Source organism: Bactrocera oleae, chromosome 6 (assembly GCF_042242935.1).
Source record: "Bactrocera oleae isolate idBacOlea1 chromosome 6, idBacOlea1, whole genome shotgun sequence".
In the NCBI taxonomy this organism is placed as follows: Eukaryota; Metazoa; Arthropoda; class Insecta; order Diptera; family Tephritidae; genus Bactrocera; species Bactrocera oleae.
Window position 1 is genome coordinate 44,143,373 of NC_091540.1, and position 15,928 is coordinate 44,159,300.

At 33.5% G+C, this 15,928-nt stretch overlaps 1 protein-coding gene across 1 annotated transcript in view; it reads right to left on the reverse strand.

The window, feature by feature from the left end:
• The window catches only part of Rh50 (Rhesus blood group-associated glycoprotein Rh50), a 34,058-nt gene extending 22,130 nt beyond the window's left edge, over positions 1 to 11,928 (reverse strand). The window contains exons 1-4 of the mRNA XM_014238909.3: positions 10,987 to 11,928; positions 5,424 to 5,592; positions 1,696 to 1,861; positions 45 to 306 (exon numbers count right to left, since the gene is read on the reverse strand). Coding sequence (XP_014094384.2) covers positions 45 to 306; positions 1,696 to 1,861; positions 5,424 to 5,592; positions 10,987 to 11,146 — 757 coding nt within the window. The 5' untranslated portion in view covers positions 11,147 to 11,928. The remainder of the gene's footprint in view (positions 1 to 44; positions 307 to 1,695; positions 1,862 to 5,423; positions 5,593 to 10,986) is intronic.
• Positions 11,929 to 15,928: the final 4,000 nt, after the last annotated feature.

Sequence of the window (15,928 nt, forward strand, 5' to 3'; positions counted from 1 at the left end):
GCATGTGGGTGATTGTGTGTGTGGCTGTGTGTTTACGTGCTTACCTGTTGACGCTGCTAATGATAAATACGTGTTGAGTATGGCACGCTCCCGGGCACTGCCGTCGGCCAACACCGAATTAAAGCTCGGCCAATACACATACAGGAACAATGTGCCGATCATGGCAAAGATGTCCGACGTGTAATTGGCTCCTTCGTATTTGCCAGCCTCGTTCTGTTCCTTGCCGGGGCGCAACATTAGACTCACAGCCAGACCGAAGTATGCACCAAAGGCGTGCACCGTAATTGAACCACCAACATCACAGACCTGCGGGTGTGAGGGAGAACATGCAATGAATACAAATAAAATTATAAGGTATATACAGCTAGAGTTTTGTTAAAAGAAAAAAAAAATAACAACAAAAACAACAAAAAATCTGTACAAGCAATGAGCAAAGGTAGCTGCATAATAAGCTGAATGAATAAAAAGTTGCAGTTTCTTTTTATAAGTAACAGCTGTTCGTCAGCTTTGTGCACCAAAAAGCTTTTGAAAAGGGCTTTAGTTCAACGTTTCAACGAACCATACTCTGGCTCTACGTATACTATGTAGATGTAAAAAATATGTGGAAATGTTTTTGTATTCGCATACCCCTTAGGTGCACGCAATTACAAGCATTTAGTTACCCAGGAGGAAATTTGACACTTGCAGTTGGCTTCATAAAGATAATGCTATGATCTAATAAAAACACGACGTGTAGAGTATAAAAACATTGAAAACCATTTGCATTTAGAAATAGTAACGACTTTTTCTCGATTAAGAGCAGTTCTCTCGAGAATTCGATCAAAAAATTTACTACTACTTTCATTCCGACTTAGTTCGTAAGTATTTTAACTAGTTGATAAAGATATGAACTAATTTAAAAACGATTGTTTTATATAAAAATTTAAATTTGTCAAGAAAATCCAAGTCGACGTAGTCTTTTCTTTCTATAACATCGTAAACAAATGGCTTATTATGTAAGACCACTAATACTTATCATATTTTAGGCTTTACCTCAGTGCTTAACTTAGCTTTTAAGAATTGCAATCAAATGAAGCGATGAGAACATAAAAACGCTTTAAAATTAGATATGGCCTAAAGTGTCAGCCTTTTAAACCAATTAGATATATATAATATTTATTACTTACTCATTATACCCAGAACAGTTTCTCAAATTCTTGTAGGAAAAGCTTTTTTATATAACGAAATATCTTCACAAAATTTAGCAGGTATTATTTGGCAAAGCGACTGTACAATCTCCGCGCAAATTGTTCAGATCGTACCACTATAGCATACAACTGTCACACAAATGCGCTTACCAATATCTAGTGCTTTTATGAAAACCTTTTTGAATGGTAAAACCCATGTCAACTCAATTTCCCGCTGGTATGCTTGAACTTTTTACGCGAAATTTTGTATTATACAATATAAATATACTTCAGTGCTACTTCTAGGGTGTTTAGTTAAGCGGATTTAAAACACATACTCTATGTAAAGGTTTAGGTAGGTTTTCGTATATATATATATATATATAATGTCTACCGTGAAAGACTGAGTTTTAGGTGTTGCAGATTAAGTAATATCGCAATAAATAATGCTTGTTTTGTTTTCGTTGTTAATGAAAGAGGTTGGTTTTATGAAAGAATAAAAATTAAATGTTCCAAAAATTTAACTTACGCTGAAAATGTTTAAAGCCACATATTCATTGAGGGCGAATAAAACAATTTCGATGATGGCCATAAATAGGAGTTGAAACGGTGTTGTACGGCCCAACAATGCCCCCATACTAATCAAGGGAACAGCGGCGGCGATATCTGCATCCACAATGTTTTCAAGTGATAGGCTGTAAATAAAAAATAAATAAATATTTAATTTCAAGTATTTAATATTGAGATTAAAAAGTTTATAAATGTTTTTATGGTAATTTTGAGAAGTGGCAATGTCTAACTATTCGTTACACGGATACACGAATAAATGGTTAGAGAGCCATTTAATAATGTCAACTTTTAAATAAGGACATAGTACTATATCTATTAACAATATTATCATATCCATTATTGTTTCAGAACCTCCTTTGTCTGTATTTACCACTAGGAGTGTTTTGAGACAAGCGAGTGGGTAAAGAACGCTGAACAGTTTTAAAATTTCTCTAAAGGTATTTAACAAGACTAGTGACATTTTATCTTTAATTGTGTAAATGTATTAACAAAACAAAATGCGCGATTTAGAGGATTATTCGGTAAATAAAAATGCTCTTAGATGCTAAGCCGAGAACGATAACTGAAATTTACTTTCTTTTAACTCTTTTGTTTTGTTTTTTTGTTTTAGTACCAGCGTGAGGTTGGCTCCAGTTTTTTGAACACTCAAATAATATTTTCAAGAGGCCATTCGTATGTTACTTCAGTTTTAGTCTCTAATTTTTTTGCAATATGTTACAGAACTCCACGAAGTAGTGCACTAGTTCTACAAACAATTTGATATTTTATTGTGTTCGTTTGACGGTCGCTAGGTAGAGAAAGGTATACAATTACTATTGACTGTCTAAGCATCATTGAGTTAGACTTCTAAGAGTATATATTCGAAAAAGAAGCGGATGACATCTTCAGTACTAGGTCTAAAATAATCGAAGGTTTTAAACCTATTTGTAAGCAATTTTGGAATTATGGCCTATTATTCAGATATATGTTAAATAAGGTAAAAATTGACTTCTGCAGAAAATTTGAAGTCAGTAATATTAGCATCATATTGGGTTGTATAAAATACTTATCAGTTTTAAAACTATGACCATAGCAAATTTCAAAGCAAGAATGAATTTAATAGTGGTATTGGGAGTGACTGCAAATATGATTCTAAAATCGTTTATCCTGGTGCGTTACAGAGCGGATTAAGCTCTAAACTACTCTATAGATGAGCCATTAATTAAATTAAGCAAGATATTTCCTTAACTCTGAAGTAGCTCAAATTGGGTTGTATAGAAAATAAACAAATTCACATCAAAATCTTCGTATTCTCAGATTGTATTACTACTTTATATTCATGTTACTAACCCCAGTCTACTAGAACCTAGTATTAGCAGATTTTTGGGTATGAAAAATAATCAACTTTGAAAAAATATATCTTTCATGTCTGCGCTGAGCTTTTCAGGCTGCAGGCATTTTTTGTTATGGAATACAAGAGTGGGGCAGACGTATTCCAAGCAAATTATATGTGATAGTTGAGAGATGAGAGGCCATGGTAACCATAGCGTTATAAGCCTGCAGCGTCGCTCACGCTGAAAACTTTGATAGACGGTGCATTGTAAAAAATAAGTAGATATGCAGCGGCAAAGTGCTCATCGTACAACAACTAAACAAGCACCTGTTTTCGCCACCAACTGTTGTGGTAGATTCAACAGATTGCACAGCGTTGTGAAGGGAGACCAAAGCGCTTTGTGTGTGGATGCAAAAAATGCAATTTCTTTTATTGTTGGCGCGCTTAAATGATTCGTCTTAGGGATATAATTCTTTTCTCTCTCTTGCGTCTGCACTTTGCTTATCAGCTATGCATGTATTGGTGTATGAATCTTATGTTTTATACCAAATGCGGCATGTGTGTGTGTCTGTGAGACAGCATCTTTGTGGTAATAAATGCAGTGTCTGCAGCAGTTTTTGCTCCTTTCTAATTTACTGTGCGAATGCAGCGCAATAACAGGATTTGTTTTTCTTCACTTAACGCTCATGGATGGTCTTTGTCAAGCTTGCTAAGCTTAGTTTTTACGGTCCGAGCTTATGTTATCTCAAGATTTCTAGCAAATTTCTCTTTCGTGTTATTTTCTTTATTTAACTAGCCGTAGGGTCACTGCCAACACTGAATTGCTTTTGTTCTGAACTTTGATATTATGCCGTTATTTTCTTTTCCAATAATAATTATTTTAAACTGTTTCTGTCGCGTTTGAGATCTCCTCTGGGGTTGGTATAAATAAAAGCCTAATTGATGTGGCAGTTTTTATGGTAAACAAGAATATATTTTATACTCTTGCAACATGTTGCTGCAGAATAGAATAGTTTTGTTCACCTATTGGATGTTTGTTGTGATTGTCCGTGCAAGCGATAACTTGATTAAAAATTGAGGTGTTTTGATGAAACTTGGTACGCCTTTAAATTTCGTCTGGTTCTTTCACTTTACAGTATACAAATTATACATTAATAAAGATATCAGAATACAAAATTGCATAAATAGTGCTTTCAAAGTATTTCAATTTACGTCCAAAAATGGGCAAGTCAGCACTCCCCCTAGCCCACATATACCTAACATAAGTATTTTCGAACCTCCGGTTCACTTTATATAGCATCTATCGGTCGATATTAAGAAATCTTAATGAAATTCAGAAATAATCTTTTTTTAACAACAGTCTATCCTATTTCCTTAATCGAACAAAATCGCGTCGATACTTTCCATGCCTCCTTTTTTATAAAGTTTTGCGAAAACCTGAAGGTGTTCCACCGCCTTTGTTCCTTATAAGTCTTTACTATTACAATAAGTTCTCGTCCAGTCCTCATATTTCAAGCATCTAATTTTGGATAACTCCTGGTCAGCAAACAGCGATTCTACTTAGACTTCTCTAAGAGAAAATAGAGGTGTCGCCGCTAGCTCATCAAAGCAGGAGGAAGAACTCTAGTTATTACACGCATATTTATTGTATACGGAAAGTCACAACATAGGTATATCCTCTTTATATAACATCAGATGGTTGTTATTTAGCAGAAAATTTAGCACAATTACATCCTTAAGTGTGTTTTTATAAATTAGTTATTTTCTTGATATAACAGGGTAAGTTAGGAGTGATTTGAACTAGAGTGTAAGCTACTTATAATAGTTTAATATTAAAACAGATAATCACAGTATTCTTGGAGAAAAATTTCAGACTCAGTAGTATTTCGGGTGCGGCAATTAGGTATTTAAAGCTTTTCTAAAGCTTGGATATCATTAATTTAGCTAGTTCATATTCATTGACATTTTTATATTGAATACTGGTATTTATTGAATATGTTTTGATCACCTTCCTACTTAGAAACGTAATTTATTACATAAAATATATTTTAATATCTTGTGCAGGGTTGCAAATAATGCATTAATAAACTAACTGAATTAACAACTGCATTAAATGGTTTTTTTCTAATCCCAAATACGAGATAAAGAAAAAACAGATATGTAATTAAGAAATAAAATAGACTGTTTTAATGCACATACCTGATGAAATAGTATAAAAGAATTAGAATTAACATTTTTTCGCGTTCATTCAAGTCAAAAAAAAATTATTTTCAATTTCTTTTGGGTTAAAAAATTAAAATTTATTTTTTAATCCAACATTTTTTAAATAAAAATTTTGCAACCCTAATCATCTGAAATATATACTGATTCTTTACCTTATTTTTCCAGCTTCCATATGAAAAAATCCCTTGACCAAAATTGACCACTGTACCACGAGAGCCGCCAAAAATAGTGTATAACCAGTAGCGCTGTAGCCATACTTGCGCAAGAAGGTCATCAAGAAACCGAAGCCGATGTAGATCATCACCTGGACATCTTGGAAATCTAAAAGAAAAAATTTTAGGTTTAATAAAAAAATATTTATTAAGATTTACAGCTGTTTTAGAAATTAGCAATAAGTAATTTTTCCATAGCATATGAAATACCATACATTCACTCTAACAATATTTAATTTATGTTTAAATTATTTTTTTTTTTTTTTTTGTTACAACATAATGACATGAGCCCCTAAAGAGATCTATGCATGTAGTTGAGAACTGTTTAAAAAATAATTGAACATAATTATAATAAATTTATACACGTATATCCCCATATGTACATATATACATGACTGTAGAGTCACATGAGCACCCACAGAAATATATGTATGTATGTAGCTGGGAACTGTATACAAAATAATTGAACATAATTATAACATATTTATAGACGTACATACATATATGTATATGCATATAGAGTCAAATCCAATTAATGGCTTTGTTAGAGTAATTAAAAATGGCACAGAGCCACTCATTCTCACTCTGTCATCAGTCTATTAAGCGAATTTATCGTTTTATAATTGATGTTGAAGCCATGTAGATAAACATGCAACGTTCCTCACACACATACATACATACATATATGTACATATATTTGGATGTGAGGATATGTGTACTTATCATAATTGCCATAAGTCCGCATTTTAGTAAAAAAATTGTTTCATATACGCACAAACACACATATGCAAATACGCATATTCGTGAAATAATACAAATTTGCCTCTATGCATACATATATATTTATGTTATGTATGTGTGTATATCTGTATATGTGTATGTGTATATGCCATGCATATTAATTTCATCTAATTGCTTCAATTAGGCTGTTGCAATTGCACTGCCAAAAGCCAATTGTATTAAGATTAATGGCGAGGCTTATTTGGCTTATCTGTGGGAGTGTGAGAAATCCAAGGTACTCGCAGTTACGGTGCTGGATTTACGAAATGTGTGCGCGAAGCTCTCAATAATTTACTGTAAATAAACCATAAACTCCCTACAAGCGCACATATGCCCTATATGTAAAGTAGGTGTAAGGCCAATAATCGTATGTATGAGTGTTTGTTGGTGTGTTTAGTCAACAATATAAATACTAGTATTTTAACTGACTAGGGAGTGTATTAGTGCATATTCATCACCTCTAGCGAATTTTAAGTATTCGCGGACCTACTTAGTCGAACTGAATATAATTAACGCTCCTGAATTGTTCTCTAAATTTAATATTTTGCTTAACTTAAACTTAAATAAGTTTAAACGAAAGATCCCTTGGCCATGAAAGTTTGGAATGATTTAACTGTGTTCTGAATGTAAGAGTGGGTTGAAACAGTCTCATATATCACATTCTAAATATGGGCTAATTTATATAGACCACTGTTCTCTATGTACATCTCAAAGAACTTGGAAAATAAAATATCACGATATTTAGACGTTCGGTGGAAGCTTTTCTGCTTTAAAACAAATAGAGACCCATATTCGCTGTTCTTGCTGGTATGTTCTTAGTACATAACTGTGTTACACACCCTGTCTACTGTTAGATTGGCTTAACTATTGTTTTTGAGTTAATATAACATAATGTAGGCTTTAATTGGCTTGACAGGCAAACGCTATGAAATTTTATTCATGCTTATATGCGTTCATTCAAACAATTATAAAAAGTGTTTTTGAATACGTAAAATCAAATTTTTTACATCGATATTTTCCTGCATTACTAGGGATCAAGAGCGGATTTCAGCCGGAGGTAATGTTTTTTTATTTTTACTTAAAATTTTCAATCGCTTTTTTGGCTCATACTTTTTAAGTATTAAAATATTACAAATAATTATAAATAAATAATTTAAAACCAGTAAGGCGACGCTCTTTATATACAAGCGTTACGGAATTTTGTTGTTCTACACACTTTTGTAGCGCTCGGTCCATTTCCTTAAAAACGTTTGACTTAATATAATGTTAGGTTTGGCCGAAATATCCCTTATGGATATCATGAGGGAGTGTAATTTCGTAGTAAAAGTGTTCGAACTCACTAATAATAATTTGTTTTGGAAATTAAACTAAATTTATATTTATTATATGTATATTAGCAAAGGTATTTATAAAAAGATTTGAATCGAAGGTTTGCTTTGGTGTCCCCCGCGGCGTATGAGTAACTCAATTTACCATTCTGAATATTGTATCTGCATATGTATGCAATATATATTCAGTGTGTATATAACCTATACAAAATGTATGCCAAGTATCTGTTAAGCTAAACGGCTATTAAAAAGCACTTCAAAATTCAGCATCAAATCGCAACCAAAACAATTTTTCATTTTTATAAGCAGCGCCCAGCGATACAATCAGCAATTAAAGTGTTGCAAAAACTGCACTCTGTGTGTATGTATTCGTGTACAGCTATGTGTCTTTTCTAAGTATGCAAAACTGTGATTCTCACCCGCTTCGCTTTTGTTAGTGCTTATATTTTGATTGTATCATTTTATTGCGCAGAAATTTTGATTGACAACTTGTATCCGAACATATGGGAAACGTCAACGTTTTTCAGCCTAAGGGCGCCAATGATACGAGAAGTGTCTAAATTACATGCACACTTACACAAATATACATACATACTTGTATGTACGTAACATTAAAAAAATAAATTTTTTCTAGTTAAAGCTTTGCTGTTTTGACGGCTGGAGAAATGTTCGCATCGTTGTGATAAGCGCTCAGTTGTTTCTGCCATCCACACACATGCACACTTACATATGTAAAATGTTAATGCATACATTGTAACTCACTAAAAAATCACTTTACGAGAAAGCAAGCTAATAGATTTTCGTATTATGCCGTCAGTAGGCATGCATTTTGCTGATAAATATGTAAATACTTTTCAACTGTTATGTTAATAGAAGATTAACACGCTATTAGCATATTTGCTCTGAACCTCGTGATTTACAACTTTAAAGTTGGTGAAGGTAAGTTGTAAAACGCGAAGTTTTGGTGAAATAAACATAACATACATTTCTTTATATTACTTAACTTTTTTTGATTAAAAACTAATTTAACTCTTAGAACATTATATTCATCATTACTAGCTGTATTATCTTTTCTTTGCTGTTGTAGAATAGTCTTACAAAATGTTTCTTGCTAATATAATTAATAATTTCTTATAAGTACGTACCCAAAAACATATATCATATCACAAATATTGATCCACAGAATATTTTACCAACAGTTTTTATTTGTTACTTTATACCAAGTAGTTTATCTCTGTTAAATAATCATGATTTTTGATTTGTATAGCACGCCACAGTTAAACGTGGTACCATATATATTCTGATATGGAAAACATTTTTTTGACATTGGTAATTAAACATTAATTTACTGCCTTTATGTGCGTCTTTTCATCAACACATGTCAATTGTCAGGTCTTGTGACTTATGCGTTTTGTGTGTGCTGGGATTAAATCAGCGAATGCCGGTTGTTTATGGCTGGGTTTTCGAGTATCAAATCCTTTAAACACTGTTTTATTGATCTGCTAATATTTTGTTGATTGCTCAAAATTGTGTAACATTTTCCATTATAATATAAAAATTTGTATGTGATACTAAGGTATTTTAAGTCAAAACAAGCAATTTCTTCCTCTACTGTCCGTCAGTTTTACACAGTCAACCATCTGCCTAATCGCCATTTTGTTTTAAATTTCAGGAAAATATTTATAAACCTTATATTATGGTAACAATAAACGTTCTTTTAGACATGTGGTTTTCAAGAAGAAATAAAATGCATATAACTAACTTTATGGCCAAGAATTTAGCTTTATTACAAAGATAAGGGTTTGCCATTATGTTTCAAAAAGGATTTCGGCAAGTGATTGCTGTGGATGGCTTAAATAAATTCCAGCCGAGAGGCCCGATTTCCGAACACTTTTTTACAGCAATTGGGGACGTATGTCAGCAAAAGCGCGCCGAATATTCTCTTTCAAGGTGTCAACGACTTCACACTTCGCCACAGGTCTACGAGGGGAGATATTGCGCTCACCAAAGGCTTCTTTCAATAAATTGATTGGTTTGTTGACTGTATGGCATGTAGCGTCGTCTTGTTGCAATCAAAGGTCGTCCACATCAACATCCTAGTCATTAATCATGGCTCTAAGCGTTTTCCGTTGGCTGTAACATTATGGCCGGCTACATTTTTGTAGAAATATAGATAAATGATTCCCCTCGCCCATAGAGCACATCAAACAGTGACAGTTTGAGTATGTAACTGACAATTTTGTTTAATAAAGTATCCATTCAAAAATGAGCTTCATTGCTGAACAAAATTTGTCGCGTGAACCGGACCATTAGTTTGGTAATAAAGTTGCACGATTTGCAAACGTTGTTTCGGGGTATGGCTGTTCATTATGAAATGGCTATCAAGGAATAGCTGTCAAAAAAACCATTTCCGAAAAAAGTATTACCTCATTAAAATCACACGTCTAGAAAAACTCTCGTTATAAATATAACGCTAAAAAAATTTTAATTGCTTCTCTTATTTTCTCGAAACATTTTGTACTTCTACATTGGCTCTCTTCGTTTGGGAAAAGTATATTCCCTTCACTTTTATTTTTGACTAGAAGCCATGAGGTGTTAATTGCACTTACACAGGGGGCGTGCAGACTAAAGAATTCTCAAAATAGAATGATCATGGTTAAAGAGGCTTTATGCAGTTCCTATTGCCTCAGATCGTATAAAACTTGAATTTATTATTTTAGTATACAATGATCAACAACACAGGGCCACACTGTGTCGTGTAATGATATATTCTGCATTTGGTAGGTGAGGGAATACTAAAACGGAGGATTAGTTGATGTATCATTTACATCATACATCATATTATATTGTATACAGAAAATTCTTCAAGAAAGAACAAATAATTTCTTAAATTTAACACTACGTTCTTAAAAAAATTGAAGGGTGCGCAACTGTAATGGAAATATCAATACTGTAACCCGCTTCGAAATAGCTTGAAATCAAAATAAAAAGAACTGTAAGGAGCGTCTTGAAGAGTTTGATAGAATTGATAATATTCTAAGATTTCTCTTATAAGCCTCATTTATGTATTGAAACAACTATTAGACAATTATCTTCCGTTAGTAACATTACATTTGGCACCTTAACCCCACCAGATAAAGGCCATTACGAATTTCTTTCTTTGTAACTGGCGACCTAACAATTGACTTGGCAATAAAAGTAAACCTAAAAGGTAAGGTATATGAACACGTTCGTACCAAAACTAAAAATAAATATTTATCTATACTCTTTGCTGGCAAGTATTTTCTTCACTCTTAACTTCGCACGCTGCAGGCTTTGTTAACGCCCTTCACTTACATAACACTTGCAACTAGGCAAAATTCCATTGAGAAAGTACACTTTGTCAAGATACTCACGCGGATATCTGGAAACGTGAGGTTCGCCTAATTCTTCGCCTTCAACGCTGGGCAAAGCTTCGTCGCCATAACGCACGAACAGCCAGAAGAGTGCAAGGAAAATTATTTGCACAATCATCAGGACAATGAATCCAGTCACTTTGGTGACAGGCGAATGCATCTTGTCACAGCGGATGTACACTAAATGTAACAGCAGTAAAAGAATTTGAATCAAGGCAATTGCGCGGAAGTGGGGCAGCACGTCACAAGCAGGGGCGCTGAACTTATTTAAGCGTTTCGTCGACGGATTGCGCTGTTGCTGTATTTATATATGTATGTGAGTGTGTGTAGCGCCAGTAAATGCACGTGCAGGAATTTATTTGCGCACAGCTTTGCCACGAAATTGTCAGCTCAATATGAGATGGTTGTGCTAAGTAGCAGCATTAGCAGTGGCAAACGCACACACACACGCCGCGCGGCAAGGATCTGCACTCAATATGCACGGCGAAAATGTCGGTTTATCAGTTCAATGCGCTTGTCGCTCGAGCCAAAAGTTTCGCGCGTGTCTTATAACCAATTCACACTAGCTATATTGCTCTTGCGAAGGCAACAACAATAACTACACTAGTTAAAATAGCAAAAATATTAAATTTGTTCAAAACTTTCGTTCACGTTTCGCACGCGTTTCACACTGACGCGTGAGATGTTTCGGATTTTCTTTCAATTCACGAATTTTCGCACAAATTCACCGTGTGCGCGCTTGCAACTGCAACCTAAGCGCTTCGAGGAGTATCACTTCCTTTTCGTTAAAAACTTTTGCGCACAGTCAATTTATTGTATGCTTATTTGAGCTGACTGGCGTGTGTCCGCATCGTCCAACGGCTGGGAAATGTTTGAGCAGTTTAGTCGTGTGTTATTCAACTGGCGCGTTTGTGCGAAATTTGACGCTGACGCTGACTGATTTGATGATCTGCCGGCCCTTGTGAGAAATGCGGCGATTGTAGGCGCTCGCATGTATATATATATATATATGTGTGTGTGTGGTTGATAGTGTTGTTTGGGGGTGGCGTTGACGGCAGCGTTCAAAGCCTGGGGTGGCACCTGTAGCAGCTGTATTCCGATCTCGAGGGGCGATTAAGCGCGATAAGTGTGCGATACTGTTCTGTCTGTTTGTTTTTGTTTGTTTGTGTAGTAAAAAGATACACATGTATACTGATTTTATTTCATTTGTTAAAAACAACAAATATTTTTAGTCAAAAGCGTCAGCTTATACGAATTTATCGAAAGCGTGTACGCCTTTGTCTATAGCGTTGCGCGATATCGTTCTGAGTCGACTTTTGCTCCAGCGAATGTATTTTGTAAATATTTACATATGCTTGCAATGAGCTTGAATTTCTCTTCAATTATTTACGGCTATAATTAATTACACACACATATATATACAGATATCCATAAGCAATAACACATGTGCACCGCTTTGATGTCTGATTAATAACTAACGTTACTTGACTTTGAAATAAATCAAAACAAAAATACGAAGTACAGTTGAAGTACCGTTACCTGCCGTCAGGCGGTCAGTTGAATGTACATCTTTATTTCAATTATTGCGACTAACTTATGCGCTTAAATGCACTTAAATGCGATAGAACAATTGATTTCCATTTTGTTGTTGTGCATTAAGAATTTATGCCGAAATTAGCAGAAAATGTCAGTAGGATACATATGTTTGTGCATACGTATGTGCTGCGATTAAAAATTTAACGTAATTGTTGTATAAGTAAATTGCATGACATTTAAATGAGGTTAAGACGCTCAAAACATACCCATACATACATACATACTATACATACTGTACATACCTATACCTATATGCTCTTTACCGTAACATGCATTTTAGGTATAGCAATACTATGGTGGTAAGCAAAGAAGTCAGGCTGATGAAAACTAATTTAAATAAATTGAAAACTATCCAGTGATGACAAAATGAATATTTTCGATTATAAAAGAAAACAAGTTAACAACAAAAAAAAAATAATCAATGTTAACTTTGGCTGTACTGAAGCTGAATACCATTTATTATAGCATTTTTATAGCATTAAAGGGTTTAAAAATATCTTTATATTGATTTTGATTAGTCAATTGATGACAGCTTCATGCTATAGTGGTCCAGTCTGAACAATTTGTTCGGAGATTATAGCTTTGTCTTGGAAAATAATATATACCAAATTTCGTTAAGATATCTCGTCAAATATAAAATTTTTCCACACAAGAACTTGATTTTGTTAGGTCAGTTTGTATGACAGCTATATACTATAGCAGCGCTATATCGACAGTTCCGACAAATGAGTAGATTCGTTGGGAAGACAGGCCGTGTGAAAAATTTCTCATCGATATCTGAAAAACTGAGGGCGACTCGCTCATGTATATACAGACAGATGGACATCGCTCAATCGACTCAGATCGTCATTTATTTATATATGACTTTCCAACGTTTATTTCTGCGTATTACAAGATTATACTTGTAAAAGCTCTTGACCGCATATGAATCCTATTTGGTGGACCTCACTGCCTTCGGAATGGAAATACTTTCTTATAGTCGTCACTGCTCGATTTATGAGGTACGTTTTGTTATAGGCGTCCAATAGTCAAGCTTTAAGTTGCCGTTGAACGGTTTATCGATCAGCTGATTAGATCGACACTCAGTCACGACCAAAGCTGATGGAGGTAAGATTTTGACACACCATTTCAGAACGAAACGTAGTGTCCAGCTTTTAATAATAACAAAAAATACACCACAAAGAGTAACAATATTTATAATTCTATTCAACTTGGTTACCGACTTCCAAGTCAAGTTATCATCGAATACCCATACACCTTTAGAGATACTCATTCTTTAATTTGTTATAACTCTGAACAATAAATAGAGTTTGAACGAAAGATTGTTTATTTGTTCGAATCGTATGAAATTTTATCGCGTTAATATGGGAAAACACAATTGATTTAAAAAATAGGAGAAAAAGTCATATCCCGTTTACCTCGAACAGACTCTAGCCCAAAAGTTTAGATTAATGGAATAGGATGGCAGCAATTACGGTCTTTAAATATTGGGATCGATTTCGAAAGAAAATTTTTGTTTTCCTTTCATATTACGATTTACATTGATTTTGAAAATAAGGCATTATGAAATATGAACTAAGTAAAATAGTGTATTTTTTCCGCAACCATAAGAAGTGAAGGATTGTGGGCATGCACTGATTACTGATCAAACCAATAAAAGATTTTGTCGTTAATTTTTAATGGTTCGGTTAAGCGAATTTAAGTCTTGCGGAGATTCTTTAAAAAATATTAATGGGGTTGATATTGATAAAGTCCTTAAGAAAGTTTGTTAATTAGAAAAAATATATTATTATAATTTTTTAATGTTTGAAAGAAGTAATATTAAGCTATCCCTTAAGAGGACGATTTAATTTATTCAAGTTTGCTTATTTGAGAAGGAAATTTTATATTTCGTCTTAGAAAGTAGCTTAGATCCAAAAGCTTTAAATTATGACTGAAACGTTTATTACAACTTAAAATAACTGCTTTTTAAATCCACTAAAGTTAATTAAATATTTTGAAAACGTTTCATAATTGTATAATTTAGCACTCATTTTATTCCGTCTATTTTTATTTATTTTGCTTAGTTAAGTGTTTTGTATTATTTACTACAAAAGATTTTAGTCAGTGCTAAACTGTTTGTTATTCTCAAAATTTGTTAATAAAGTGTGAAGTTATCATCAAAACATATCTTTGATTACTTAAGATATTCATAACAATTAAAATATAATATAAAAATATTGATAAGGCAACATCTGGAGATAGCAACAGTTATACCAAGTTCGTGTTTGCGGGTATACACGTGTATGTATGTAGAATTAAAGTATTAGTTTAATATATGTACAAGCTGGTGCTAAAAGTGTTTTCAGTTTAGAAACAGTTCCTGATTCACTATGCAACATATATATTAATATTTTTATAATTAACTTATCTTCAAATTGCTTGTTTGGATGTAAATAATAAGTGTTGGATACTTATTTAAAGTGGAATCGGGCGAGGGACTTACCATTAGACAAGAGCTTTAAAAACAAGTAATAATAAGTCCTTTTATATTTGAGCAAAATAATTGAGCTTGTCTAAGAACATTTTGAATTTCAACATCAAGTAATCTGATCTCTCATCAGTGTCATCATAATATAATATCTATAAGAATATCATTCAATTATCAAAAGCTTTGCTTGTACTTAGTTCGGTTTAATAAACCAGACAGAATCGTACGGGACATTGGAACTGAATCCACATGTTTTTTTGTTAAACCTAACATTCAAAAGTGTTACACAGTTTGGCAGTGCATGGCGAAGACATCAGAAAATTCACGAAATGATTTAATAATAATAATACTATATAGATATAAAAACTATATAGATATAAAAACCAAATTCAAAGTGTAACAAGAAAACACGTTAACGTCGAAGCTATAATACACTTCGCAGGTGCTTTTGGTATAGCATGAAGAGGTACAAAAAATCTTTACCTTGATTTAGGTTGGCCGGTTCATATGGCTATAGTGATCCAAAGCATTGAATAATAATCTTTGCCAAATTCCGTAAAGATATCTTATCAAATAAAAAATTATTTCATACAACATACAGTTTGTATGTCAGCTATATGTTATAGAATTCCGATCTGAACTATTTCTTCGTAGATTGTATTATTGTCTTGGGCAATAATCCATTCCAAATTCCTTGAAGGTATTTTGTCAAACAAAAAAAATTTCCATATATGCACTTTATTCCGATCGTTCAGTTTGTATGGCAGCTATATACTGTAGTGATTCGACATCGGTGGTTTCGACAAATGAGCAGCTACTTGGTGAGAAAAGTACGAGTACGAAATTTTAGGTTGATATCTTAAAAACTGAGGGACT